Raw genomic sequence first — 12,547 nt, forward strand, 5'->3', positions numbered from 1 at the left:
TTGTCTCCCATTGAAGGTAAGTATTAAAACTAGAAAGGACATGTCTTTTGGCAATGTCAGCTGAAACTAAGGACGTTCAAATGTTCTTTCTTAGGCAGCTCACGGGACTCAAAGCAGCTCTATTATGTCAAAACAAACAGCACTGGAGGTGTTATGCAATGGCAGCAATCCCTGGCAGTGTGTTTATGCAGCAGCAATGTAAATTCCTGTGTGCACTCTTGCTCTGGGTCATCTGACAGTGTGATGGTTCATGTCACAATTGGGATCTATTTGTGCCACAATTTATATTTGCACAGGAGTATGCAATGGACTGGAACTCTGTGTCCTGTAACCATCTGAGGAGTGAATAGCTTTTCTTCAAGTACACAGCTGGTTTTCACGTGGGGAAGCTCATACAGATAAAAGATATCCATATATTGATGCTATGCAGTGATTTGAAGTTGAAAAAGGATGATGGGACAGTGTCTGGTAGTCCTTGCTGTGCTCTTCATCCTGTTCTCAAGACTTGAGATAGAGGCAGGAAAAATATAAAACTTCAGGCCAGTGTAATCTGGAGAATTGGGCAATACTGATGTTTTTAAATGTTGATGCTGGCATTTTTAGGGTTTTAAAAATTGCTCTTCTTATATTATTATTAATTTGGAAGGGGAACCACACCAAGAAATACCAAGCTCTTCTCAGTATTACATAATAATCTAATCTGTACAGATAAGTGGGGACTGCCCTTGAAAAATGGAAGCTTTGGTTTCTGGTTTACCTGAGCTCCTGTGAGAGCAAAAAGGGAGTGTGCTGCCAATTCCCTGGGAGTCTTGGAAGCTCCCACAGGTGGGATGTTGAAGGTGCAGGAAAAGCTTGGGTGTGAAGGAGCACTCTGATGGGAAAGCTCATGATAGAGTCAGTATTTCTGTCAGCTCCAGTGAAGCTTGAAGTAGGTTTTTCCTCTCTTGGTTTACCTTGCACTCAGGACTCTTTTGTAACTTGTTTTGTGTGTGTAAAAGTTCTGGTAGCTGTATTTACAGACCAGGTTGTTTTGGAAGTGTTTCCTAGCCATTTTGAAAATAATAGGCCTTTTTTTTTTTTTTTTTAAGAATGCAATTGAAATACTGCAGTGAAATGTTTATATGAATGTAATAATTAAGTGTGTTAGAGAAATAAAATAATTTACAGTTGAAAAAGGAAAATAAATAAAGATGCTTTGCAGTTTTTTGCTGATTAAGCAGGGGGACTGAAACTTTTTTCCAATGAGCAGGATTTGATTTAGGAAGAGGGATTATAGGGATGGATTCTGCATCTGTGGTGGTTGTATTGCTGTCTTTTTCACAGCAACTTTTAAAAGCTTGATATATTAGTAATTCCAGAGTTCACTCCAGGTGTATATTGTGCAATGTATTTTTGTATTTCCAGTCATGTGTATATTTTAGAATAAGGTTTACCAAATGAATATTGGAAATTGCAGTGTCTTTTGACCATGTCTGCTTATTTTAGCTGCATGTTAGAATTTGCAGATGTGCTTTGTATAATTAATTGGTTGATGTGGCCTTTTGTTTTTAAGCCTGTGCATTCTGTCACTTTGAATTTTGCTGCAGAACAGCTCCATCTTAAGCTTTCACTTGATATGCAGCTGCTGGCTGATAAGCAGTGTGTCTTGCAGAGTTTGGAAAAAGCAGAGAAGCAGCAATTGTGTCTCCACTTAGCTGGATATTTGTGTTCACCTTGTCCTGCTAATCACCAGTTCAGCTGTACAAATCCATTGTTTATTAGGCAAGGATCTTGTTTATGAGTGTTGTCCTTATTTTGGAGAACAGAAAGGAGTGTTAGTTACTAGCATTTTGATGTTTTCTTATCCAAATGCTCCTGGTGTGTTCACTGGCCACTGGAGTGACTGAAACATATTTAATTTCTCATTGTAAGTTGCATTGACAAGACATGAGGGTTGCTTTCTTGCAAGGCTCTTTTCTAAAGGGTGGACTTATTCACATTCACACTGTCAATTCTCATTTCCAGTGCAGTTCAGATTACAATTTAAATTTTTCCAGGGTGCATTAAGTTATGCTTTGTGTTTGCTTCTAAATGTGGTGTATAGTTGTACCTCTTGTTCTATTCAGAGTATGCTCCCTGAGTTAACAGAACATTTAAATGTCTTTTTTATTAAGTTAAGTTTTATATTATTTTATTTTTAGTGTGGCTGTTGATAGAGAGGGGAAATGGTTTAGGCTGCAGTGGCTCTTGCAGATATTAGTACAATCATTTCCTGACAGAAGCCCCTGACTGTAGGAGGATATTCTTCCATACTGACTGTGTTCTGCAGTAATAAGCATGCAGAAAGTGATGTGAGTTAGCTCCACTCCTGTTCTTTGTTGACACTTCACTCTGTACTGTTTCACTTTGGTTGGGTTTTGTTTGGTGAAATCTTTATTGAATTTGAAGGATGAGCCTTGTGAGGGCTTTGAGCCCCCGGGCTCAGCTTTCAGAAAATTCTGATTCTAATCCTCAGAGATTTCTGGCAGAACTGTAGGGAAAGGGCTGCTTCATTCCCTTTTGTGAGATTGGAAGGAAGGCTTGAATGAAATTCCTGTATTTAGCTGTAATGTGGTATATGTTGGGATTATTCATTGTTGCTCACAATTAAATACTGACTTGAAATAAGTCATGTTTGTTGGTTTCCTTATTTTGCTGTGCTTAGTGCTCTGTTTTTTCATGTCTCCCTCAGAAGTTGTTAAAAAAAAAAACAACAAACCAAAACTCACAAAACTAACAACTCTTTGAAACTATAACAAAGCATGTTACAAATATGTTTTTCCTTTAGCTTACCAGGGAAACCCCAACTCAAGGCAATTATATTGCCTCCAGACACAAGTTTTCACAGTCCTGGTCAAACATAATTTGTCTTTACAGCTGGCAGCATAAAGGTTTTAAATGTTTGAGCTGAAGGTGGCTCAGTATGACTATACAGTTGTATTGGCTTTGCACATCTGAAATGAATGCTTCAAGGAACTGTCAAGTGTTCATATGAATCCACTCTCACTGTGTGCTGATATTTGATGTGCTTATATTTCTGTCTGGTTTGTTCCAGGAATTTGCAGCGCTCACAAAAGAGCTGAATGTATGCAGGGAGCAGCTGCTTGAAAGGGAAGAAGAAATTGCTGAACTGAAAGCAGAAAGGAATAACACAAGGGTCAGTTCCTTGTCTTCTCCAAGCTCACCATTGTTAAAGCATCAGCTACAGGGAGGAAAACAAATGTTGAATTTGAAAAGCTAAAAGTATTTTTTCCCCTGATACTTGTACATGAGTCCCCATGGAAGTGCAGATGTGTGTGTGTTGATCAAGAGGGTTTGGCAGCTTGTGCACAGCTCCAAGTGCTGCTGTGCAGAATCAGGAAAAGCTTGTAAGACTGCACTGCTATCTGCCATCCAGATTTCTTGTTGTTAAAGTTTTGTAATCCTGCAGCTCTGGGATCAGAGGAGCAGAGTGGGCAGGTTGTGGTGATGTGTTTGAGCAGCTCACACTGCTAATACAGCTGAAATGTTAAAAACAGTCCTTACGCTCTATACAATATCCTTTGTCTCTGAAATTTGATATTTAGAACTCTACACTTGCTGTTCTAGGAGGCAGAGTTTCCTGCAGCTGTACAGAACAGGAATAAACATTATTCCTTTCTTTTTTTCCTTTTGCTTTAGCTATTACTGGAACACTTGGAGTGTCTTGTCTCCAGGCATGAGCGATCCCTCAGGATGACTGTTGTGAAGAGGCAAGCTCAGTCTCCAGCAGGAGTTTCTAGTGAAGTAGAAGTTCTCAAAGCACTAAAATCCTTATTTGAGCACCACAAAGCCCTTGATGAAAAGGTAATGAAGTATTGTACCTAACACCTTTTCATCCTCTTTCCTTTGTGTGGGCCAGGCAGTTTTTTTACTGGAATTGTAGAAATCTCTGCAGTGTAACTACATTGGTAAATGCTCTCCTAAATTAAGGTGCTGCACTTAACTAAAGCAAGGTGCTGTGGTTTATTCAAGCACTTCATTAACTGTGTTAATGTAAACTCAGCATGGTTCAGGAGCAGCATATTTGCTGTAGGAATGCACACAGCTGCTTACCTGTACAACATCAGGATTTATCCTTTTGATTATCTAATAAAAGAAATAGACTAGGGAGGAATCTGCTTACACTGGGATAGAAATCTGAATTAAAAGAACTCCTCCCTTCAGTTGTGCCTGATATTAACAGCAGGATATGCAACCGCTTAAGTTCACTGTAAATTTTGTTGCCAACTTCCAGTTTACCTGTCTTTGTGACCCTTGTATATAAAATCTGGCAAATGATTTTAAGTGGAATTTTACTTGTTCTTTTATGTTGTAAATGAGCAAACACAGTCTGTGCCTTGCAGAAGGACAAGCAAATTCTGGATATGTTTAGCTCTTTAGTGCCTAAACATACAGTTCATGTTGCTTATGATAGAAAAAAGGAAAAGCTAGATTATAAAAGAAACATTATTTGGTTATTTTTTTGGTAGCATGTGTTGTAATTAGGACTGACTCCAGATTAAGAAGGTTTCTAAGTGTAATGGAAACAGTGTCATTTATTGTCTGTAAAGGCATGGCATCAAGTAAAATTGATTTTTTTTTTGACTTGAATGATTTCAAGTAATTTGAAATTATCCTTTCAGGTAAGGGAGAGATTACGAGTAGCACTTGAAAGGTGTAGCTTATTGGAAGAAGAACTAGGTACTACACATAAAGAGGTAAGTTTGTCTTAAAAGAAGACTTCATGTGTCCATTGTGGGTGTTTCAGTCAATATTTGTACAGAGTAATTTATTAAGTTTCACTTTCACTTCTTCCTTTTGATTTCTTGCCACATGGAATAATTGTTAAGTTTTAACTTAGCTGCTTTGAAAGAGCAGGAGAGGAAAAAACCAAACCCTCAACCTCCTTGACACCCTCTCTGCCCCCAAAAAACCCAACCAAAAAACCCCAACCAAACCAACAAAAAGAGTTCCTGTGCCTTTAAAATAAGGGTTTGCAGTGGCATAAGGTATTTGAGTGCCTGTGCCAGATTTTATTAATACATACCTGGCAGTAGAATCAGTAATTGTTGTTTTGCTCCTTTGCTTTTGCAGCTCTTCCTTATATTATTAGTGAAAAAGGAATTGGCTTGAAACATGTGTCTGTAAACTTTTCTTTCAGTTAATGATTCTGAAAGAGCAAAATAATCAGAAGAAAACACTTCCAGATGGGATGCTGGATATAAATCATGAACAGGAAAATACACCAACTACAAATGGGAAGGTACAGCTATTTACTTGGCTTAGCAGACATGTGGGTTTTGATCATTAACTATAACATTTTAATTTTAAACCATAATGAAATATTTTTGTATGATCATCTAGTTAAAAAATCATAGTTACTGAAATTTCAGCTTTTGCAGTCTGTTCAATAATAAAATTATCTTTGGGGAGGGATGCTTACAGGTGAGTAACAATTTGTTTTTCAATCTAATTTGCATCATGCTAATACACTTTTTTTCCTGTTTAATAGAGATCCTCTGATGGTTCATTATGCCATGATGAAAACCTTGCTAAAGTGATTGAACTCCAAGACATCATAGATAAGCAAAACAAAGAGCAGACACAAATGAAAGAACGCCTCACTGCTTTGTCCAGCAGAGTAACAGAGCTGGAAGAAGATCTAGACACAGCAAGGAAAGACTTAATCAAATCTGAAGAAATGAACACAAAGTTACAGAGGGATGTACGAGAGGTGAGGAAGGAACTGTCAGGATTTGGGGAGTCACAAATGCCATTTTCATAAAATTTTAGTTTCACTGGTTCTCAGTTGAACCTTTGTTTTTGAAAGTCTTTGGTTTGATAGATGAGAAGAAAATGTTTTTTTTAGGACATGATGGGTATCTGGTTTTTGTTTAGAAGACCAAAGGGTCCCATTGTCCACTTAAAAAAATCTGTCTTCAGGATAAACCTATGACTAACTAGATATTTCATTAATAGATTGGAATTTAGCATTGCCAACTTCAACATGTTCTGGAAGAGATGCTTGATCCTGTCATACATGCTTAGCTTATTACTCTTGCTTCCTTTTTTAAAAGATGCACTTGATTGAGGAATCCCTTTAATTTCAGTGGTGTGGTTGACAGTTCCTGTCACTGCTGAATCCCTAATTGCCAGGGTCCCACATATCCTTATTAGAGAGCAAGGGAGCATAATTAAATCCCAGAATTCTCTGACCACCCCCAGCAAGTCAAGATTTGCTCTCTGTGTGCCATTGGAAAGTAGCAGATCTGTGGTGTAAGGTAATAAAGACCAGTGTTTTTTAATCATTAACTGTTGTAAAAAGTCATTTCTTTCCACTTCATTTTCTACTGAGAAAACCTGATTAAAAAAAAAATATTTGAAATTATTTTATTTGAAATTATCTCTCACATTCTGACTTGTGTTGTGTGTCCTGCCCAGACTCTGGCCCAGAAGGAGGACATGGAGGAGAGGATCACCACTCTGGAGAAACGCTACCTCGCTGCACAACGTGAAGCTACATCCGTGCACGACCTCAATGATAAACTTGAAAATGAAATTGCCACTAAAGACTCCATGCACCGACAGGTTGTGCTTTCAAATGAGATGAAGTACATTTTGCTCAGCATAAAGTTAATGGAGATAATTAATGTTCATGCTGTGCTCAAGCACTTTGCTTTTAGGGAGATAAATATCAGCTGTAATGTGCTGTTATTAGTGATTGTTTTTCAGGAGCTGGAGTCCTACATTGCAGAGATTTTTACCCTGGGAATAAAGATGAGACAGCTTTACTGGGAAGGGGAAATGGTTTTGAGAAATTTAGTGCACTTTATCTTGGGCAGCAGGGCTGTTGTCCCTATTAATTGTGGATTTTAAAGTTACTGCGTGTGTATCCAAGCATCTTTAGTTTTGTGGGTGAAAATTACTCATTCTGAGCTAAACTTTTAAGATTTGAATAGCATGTAGTGGTTTTTACAAACTATTGCCTTAGTGGGAGAGGAAGTTTGAGAAATGCTTGACATAAAATAGTCCAGCTTCATAAGCCAGAAATGGCTGTTTAGCCAACCACTTTCTAACTAATCATTTCTCTAACCCTCAACACTTGCTGGCCATGACCCTGTGCAGAGTGAAGATAAGAACAGGCAACTGCAAGAGCGACTGGAACTGGCTGAGCAAAAGCTGCAGCAGACCCTGAGAAAAGCTGAGACATTGCCAGAGGTGGAGGCTGAGCTGGCACAGAGAGTGGCAGCACTTACAAAGGTGAGGTGGTGGCACAGTGTCCTCCAGACTCCCTCCTCCACTGGTGTCCCACTGCAGGAAATCTGTTCCTAGTGTTGGTTTGGTTACATTTGATTTCCAGTTTTCCAAATTTTTTACAGAAAATGTTTATTTACTACTTTTTTCCATTCATCTCTCTGAAGACACTCTGATTTACTCTTTCTTTTTTTTTTTTAATTTTTAATCTCTTTTTTAAGTTTCTGCTCTTTGGAACTCAAGTGGGTTTTCTGTTAACTCTTCTACATCATAAAAATATCTCCATGAATTATTATTTTGGTACTTTTTATTAAAATTATTCAATAATAGGCATAGAGTCTTCTAAACATGAACCTAAATTTCTTATACTGCTAAGTGAAGCAAGTGGGGAGAGAGAGAAGTTGTGGTACTACCAAATACCAGGATTTTTAGAGGGCTGCAAATGGAGTAATGAAATCTAAAGCATTATATTTAGTTAACTACAAATGAACCTTTTCAAGTATGTGTGTGCATGTTTTCTTTCAAAGCCTTAGTTTCATTTTTTTCCCTGTTATCTTTCCTGTCCCTAACTGGCTCTGTAGTCTGACCTTTTGTCTCCTGGGAGCTCTGCTGCTAAAGATGCTAAAGTTTTGGAACTTGCCACCAAGCTTAGGAAGGTAGAATTTGTATCTTAGTCCTTGTCTCTGCTTGCTGCTTTCTGCTTTGCCATGATTACTAACAAAGGGTCCCATCGTCCAGGCTAGTGAGGAGAAGCTGAAAATGCACTCAGTCTTGACTTTTTTTGTTGTTTTGTTTTATTTCTTGGGGATATGAATGGACTTTGCTGTTGCAAGCTTGTTTGCAAATAGTTGTAGTTGATTCATGGTGGTACTTAGGGGTGAGAGGTTTCATCATTTTGCCACTTCCCATCTGAACTCTTGCTAGGTTCTTTTGGTGACAGAAAAACATCTGTTCTGCATTGTCCTTTAACATAAATGGCAGTTGTGCAAAGCATGTTAGAAATATTCCTGTGCCTCAGTGTTTCTGTGCTTTTGGAGCCTATAAAACCCACCCAAATTCTAATTTTGCTCTCAAATTGACAGGCTGAGGAGAGACATGGCAATATCGAGGAGCGGCTGAGACAGATGGAGGCACAGCTTGAAGAGAAGAATCAAGAACTGCAAAGGGTACTGCACATCATTTTGACAAAGATAAAAAGCTGAAAGCAAGAACCTAATCCTCTTTGTTTCTCAGCTTTCAAATAAAGCTAGAGTTTAGGCTGGCTGCTAGTGAGTCACTGTACTGTGGCTAACCTTAAATCTCAAGGAGAATGTGCTGAAAGTCTCCAATAAAAGTTTGAAGAAAGTTGGTGAATTAAATGACCATGGAAAAATTGGTTCCTGGGTTACAGATAATGGAATCCATTCTGAATTGTGCCTTTTAATTTTTTTTTTTTAATGTAGGCTTGGATTTTTGAACTTCTGATCTTGGGTCACTTATTGAAGACTGAAGTGTCCCTTAGATTCCCTTTACAGAGCCCTGGAGGCACATGCAGTGTTCCTCTGCATGTGTGAAAATATTGCTGTTAAAAAAAATGCATTTGGATTAAAGAAAGCTTGCTGCCTTCATAACCTGGAAATTGTTAGAGTTATTGCAAATCTGAAGTTTTTTCAGCAGCTTCTTTGTATCTCAGGCTAGACAGAGAGAGAAGATGAATGAAGAGCATAATAAACGTTTGTCAGAAACTGTTGATAAGCTCCTGTCTGAATCCAATGAAAGGCTCCAGCTTCATCTCAAGGAGAGGATGGCTGCCCTGGAAGACAAGGTAACATTCCAGTAATGAATGTGTAATTCTGTCATGATTTGTGCCTTTTGCAACATGTCCAAAACTTCAGCAAATAAACACAAACCCCTTATTAGTAAGTAGTTGCTGCTAAGGCTCTTTTTTAGTGTGGATTTTGAAAAACCTTAAAAATAATTTTTGAGATTGTCCCTGGGCACTGCACAGTGGTGTTGAGAAGGCAGCTTTTAAGAAGCTTTGTCCTTTATTTGACTGGTGCAGATTGCATAAATAGGCTCATCCAGTGTAATACAGGAAGCCTAAAGCATTGGAACTTTGACCTTTCCAGTTCAGTTTCTTTGTTTCCCACTGCTTTTGGCTGTACCAATTCCTCTGAGTCATTGTGGGATTCCTGCAATTTGCTTTTCATCTCAGGTAGCTCATTTTGGGACTGGTTATATGCATGTAAATGAGCTTTTCCTGCACTGTCAGTGCATGTATTGGAGCTTTCCCTGCACTCAATTCATCTCTTCTGACACACTTTTCACTCCTTCTCTTCCCTTCTGCTTTTGGATCTAGATCCTTTTGGATTATTCTTCCATGCACAGCTTGAAGTTAGATTCCTTATTCTTCATCCAGCAAAGCAATGTCTTCTGAAGTGACACTTTGCTTGGTGCTGACTTTGAGTTGCTTGGTCTTGGATTAAAACATATTTGGTTTCTTTTACTAGAGGGTGAAATGACCATCTGGGGAAATGTTTCAGGAAAAGCTGAGTGTCTTTGGTTTTAAAGTCATGGCAATAAAATGCTTTGGAACACAAATGGTGTTTCCAGGCTTGTACTGAATGTTTGCTTCCTCTTCCTTCATGCATAATGTTTGAATAATAGGCGATGTCTCAGGGTTGACCCTGACTCCCTCTTATCTTCCAAACCATAACTACATTTGCAAATAATGAGGAAAATCTACTTGTCCTTTACTGTAGTTAACAGCTTCTAGAAAAGTGTTCTTGTTGAGACTTCCAGCTCATTCTTTTATGTTAAGTTGGGAAGAAACATTCAGGTAACATTAAGACTTTGTTCTGATCATGTGCTCTTTCTTGAATTACTTTGAATGATTCCATAATTATTTCCTTTTTTCACTAGTTAGACTGTGAAATGGAGCTTTAAAAGGCTGCTATTGCTATTAAAGATTTATGGAACCAGTCCTATTACTAAATCCATTATTTAGCAGGCTGTACACCTGGAAGGATGAACCTTCAACTATAATCAAAGTGAAATGATGGAAGCAATCAAGGATGTGTAATTTAAGATGCATTTGTGTAGTGTTGACTGCATTTTTTTTGATAGTCATCATGGTATGGTTTAAAAGTGTAAAGCTTCTGAGAAACTTAATTTGTGATGCCTTTAATTTCAGAATTCACTTCTACGAGAAATTGAAAATGCAAAAAAACAAATAGAAGAACTTCAGCATGAAAAGGTAAACTGCATTTCTGAAATATTATCTTGGAACTTAATTGCTGCCTTGCTACATAGCAGGATCAGATTTTAATTCCTCATAAAACTTAACATTTCCTGCTCTGTTTAAGAGAAAGGAGTTGTTATGGCTTATTTTATGGTATTGTGTGCCACAGTTTTAGGGGGATTTTACAGATAATACATAACCTTTTAGTCCAAGACTTAACACACTTTTAAATATGTGAAGGGCCTGGATATGTTGGCAACTGGCCAAAGTTTGGAGGTTGTGTAGAATTTTTATACTGTTATACAGGTGACCTTGAACAGCAAAACCAAATGAGAAATACTTTTAATGTTGGGTATTTTGCCATAAGGTGTTCTCAAGGCATTGAATATCACAAAATGCTTGTGCAACTGCTAACATTTTTTTAAGAGTTTTAAGAGCTGTGGAGCAAAGGGAGAAATACTTATTAGTCTTGGCTGCTCCTCAGCAATAGCAGCTTGTATTCTGCTTGTCCTGGAAATGACAAGTCCCTCATTACAAATGTTTACTATCAGCCACTTTTTATTTTATTTAGGCTTTTGTTGGTTTCACATTCATGTATTTCTCTGCTGTTAAATTCAGAGTTTCTAGAGCATGTAAAAATGTCCAAGTTAAAAGTGAATGCTTTTAGATGCTTCTGTGCAGAAAGCTTGAACAAATCTTCTTTCCCATCATCACTTAATTATAATTAAACTTAGTAGCATCTGAACTAATAGCTGTTTTTAAAATACGTATTGTCATTACCAGAGTCAGGGCAGAGAGGCAGCAGAATTATTCTGGGATGCCCTTTTGTGACAATGCTGTATTGTGTGTAGCAAAACCAATGTTTAAATAGGTAAAGCCTGTATCTTAAAATCTGTTATTTCCGACTTTCAGAGAAATTAGATAAAAAGCCTAGATGTGAGTTTATAAATTTGTATTTGACACTATTTTTTTTTTAAGCATATGATATGTTTTTTCTATTTATTTTTCCAGGATCAACTTGTATTAAATGTTGATGCATTGAGGGCTGAAAACGACCAAGTGAGGCTCAGAGCCACATCACTTCATCATAGGTACCAGCAGAAGTTTGTTGTTTTCCTATTTTCTTTAAGGTCACTGTGCTAAATGCTATCTTGTAGATTATAAATGAAAATATTTCAGTCATAGCTATACATTCAGTTTTATAGAGCATGTAAAATAATTTTTATACTGCTTAAAAACAACTGGCAGTGGTGGGACAAGAGAAATCCTTTTGGATGATTTTTTTTTTTGCTTCTTTCTCCCTTGGTAAAGATGAAGTGTTTGTTTTGTGTTGCAGCAGAGCAGATTTCAGATTCCCTGTGCCATCCTCCTCTGTGGGGGACAGTCACACAGACTCCTACAGCTCCTCCTCCGTGCTGAGGCGGCCCCAGAAGGGGCGGCTGGCTGCTCTCAGGGACGAGCCATCCAAGGTGAGGAGGGAAAACACAGATAACAACACAGATTTGTTCAGTGCATGAGGCTAATCAGGTGGAAGGAGGTTTTAGAATTGGGAGCACCTGGCAAAAAACTCCCGAGTTTTATAGATCCTGTTTTACCAACTCATGAACAGCTGCTGGTCCTTTTAATTGTTAGCAAATAGTTGCAAGATTATGGTTTGGAGCTCCTATTTTTTTTTTTAATTTTGGTTTTTTTTTTTTAATTTTGACAAGCCTATAAAGCACAATTTGAAGCAGTCCTACTTTTGTAGGACTGTTAGAGTCTGTACACTCTAATCTAACACATTACTGTTCTGCACGCAGTTTCCATTTCCTTTCAGGATGCATCAGTGCCCATTATATAAAACTGATTCCATAGTTCCCATGGAATTGATAGCAAAATTCTACTGTAATTAAATGTGTGTTCTGCATCTTGCAGTTAAATTAAGTTTAAAGCTTCCTACATTATAGCTTTTTTTTTACATTTCTCTAAACATTGCTGTCTTGATGGATGCATTCAGCATGTAAGTGGACTTACATAAGTGATTTTAAACATCTTGATAAGTAGTAGAGATGTCAC

At 37.8% G+C, this 12,547-nt stretch overlaps 1 protein-coding gene across 9 annotated transcripts in view; it reads left to right on the plus strand.

Moving 5' to 3' along the window:
- The window catches only part of PPFIA1 (PTPRF interacting protein alpha 1), a 53,484-nt gene that overhangs the window by 17,813 nt on the left and 23,124 nt on the right, over window positions 1-12,547 (plus strand). For 4 of the 9 annotated variants that reach the window (XM_063158198.1, XM_063158194.1, XM_063158196.1 and 1 more), the window contains exons 3-15: window positions 3,074-3,175; window positions 3,679-3,843; window positions 4,662-4,736; window positions 5,180-5,281; window positions 5,531-5,752; window positions 6,460-6,606; window positions 7,144-7,278; window positions 7,854-7,928; window positions 8,355-8,438; window positions 8,945-9,076; window positions 10,445-10,507; window positions 11,504-11,583; window positions 11,829-11,961. In XM_063158198.1, coding sequence (XP_063014268.1) covers window positions 3,074-3,175; window positions 3,679-3,843; window positions 4,662-4,736; window positions 5,180-5,281; window positions 5,531-5,752; window positions 6,460-6,606; window positions 7,144-7,278; window positions 7,854-7,928; window positions 8,355-8,438; window positions 8,945-9,076; window positions 10,445-10,507; window positions 11,504-11,583; window positions 11,829-11,961 — 1,515 coding nt within the window. The remainder of the gene's footprint in view (window positions 1-3,073; window positions 3,176-3,678; window positions 3,844-4,661; window positions 4,737-5,179; window positions 5,282-5,530; window positions 5,753-6,459; window positions 6,607-7,143; window positions 7,279-7,853; window positions 7,929-8,354; window positions 8,439-8,944; window positions 9,077-10,444; window positions 10,508-11,503; window positions 11,584-11,828; window positions 11,962-12,547) is intronic. The other 5 variants (XM_063158199.1, XM_063158203.1, XM_063158202.1 and 2 more) reach the window with 2 other exon arrangements.

This window comes from Melospiza melodia, chromosome 6, assembly GCF_035770615.1.
Source record: "Melospiza melodia melodia isolate bMelMel2 chromosome 6, bMelMel2.pri, whole genome shotgun sequence".
Lineage (NCBI taxonomy): Eukaryota > Metazoa > Chordata > Aves > Passeriformes > Passerellidae > Melospiza > Melospiza melodia.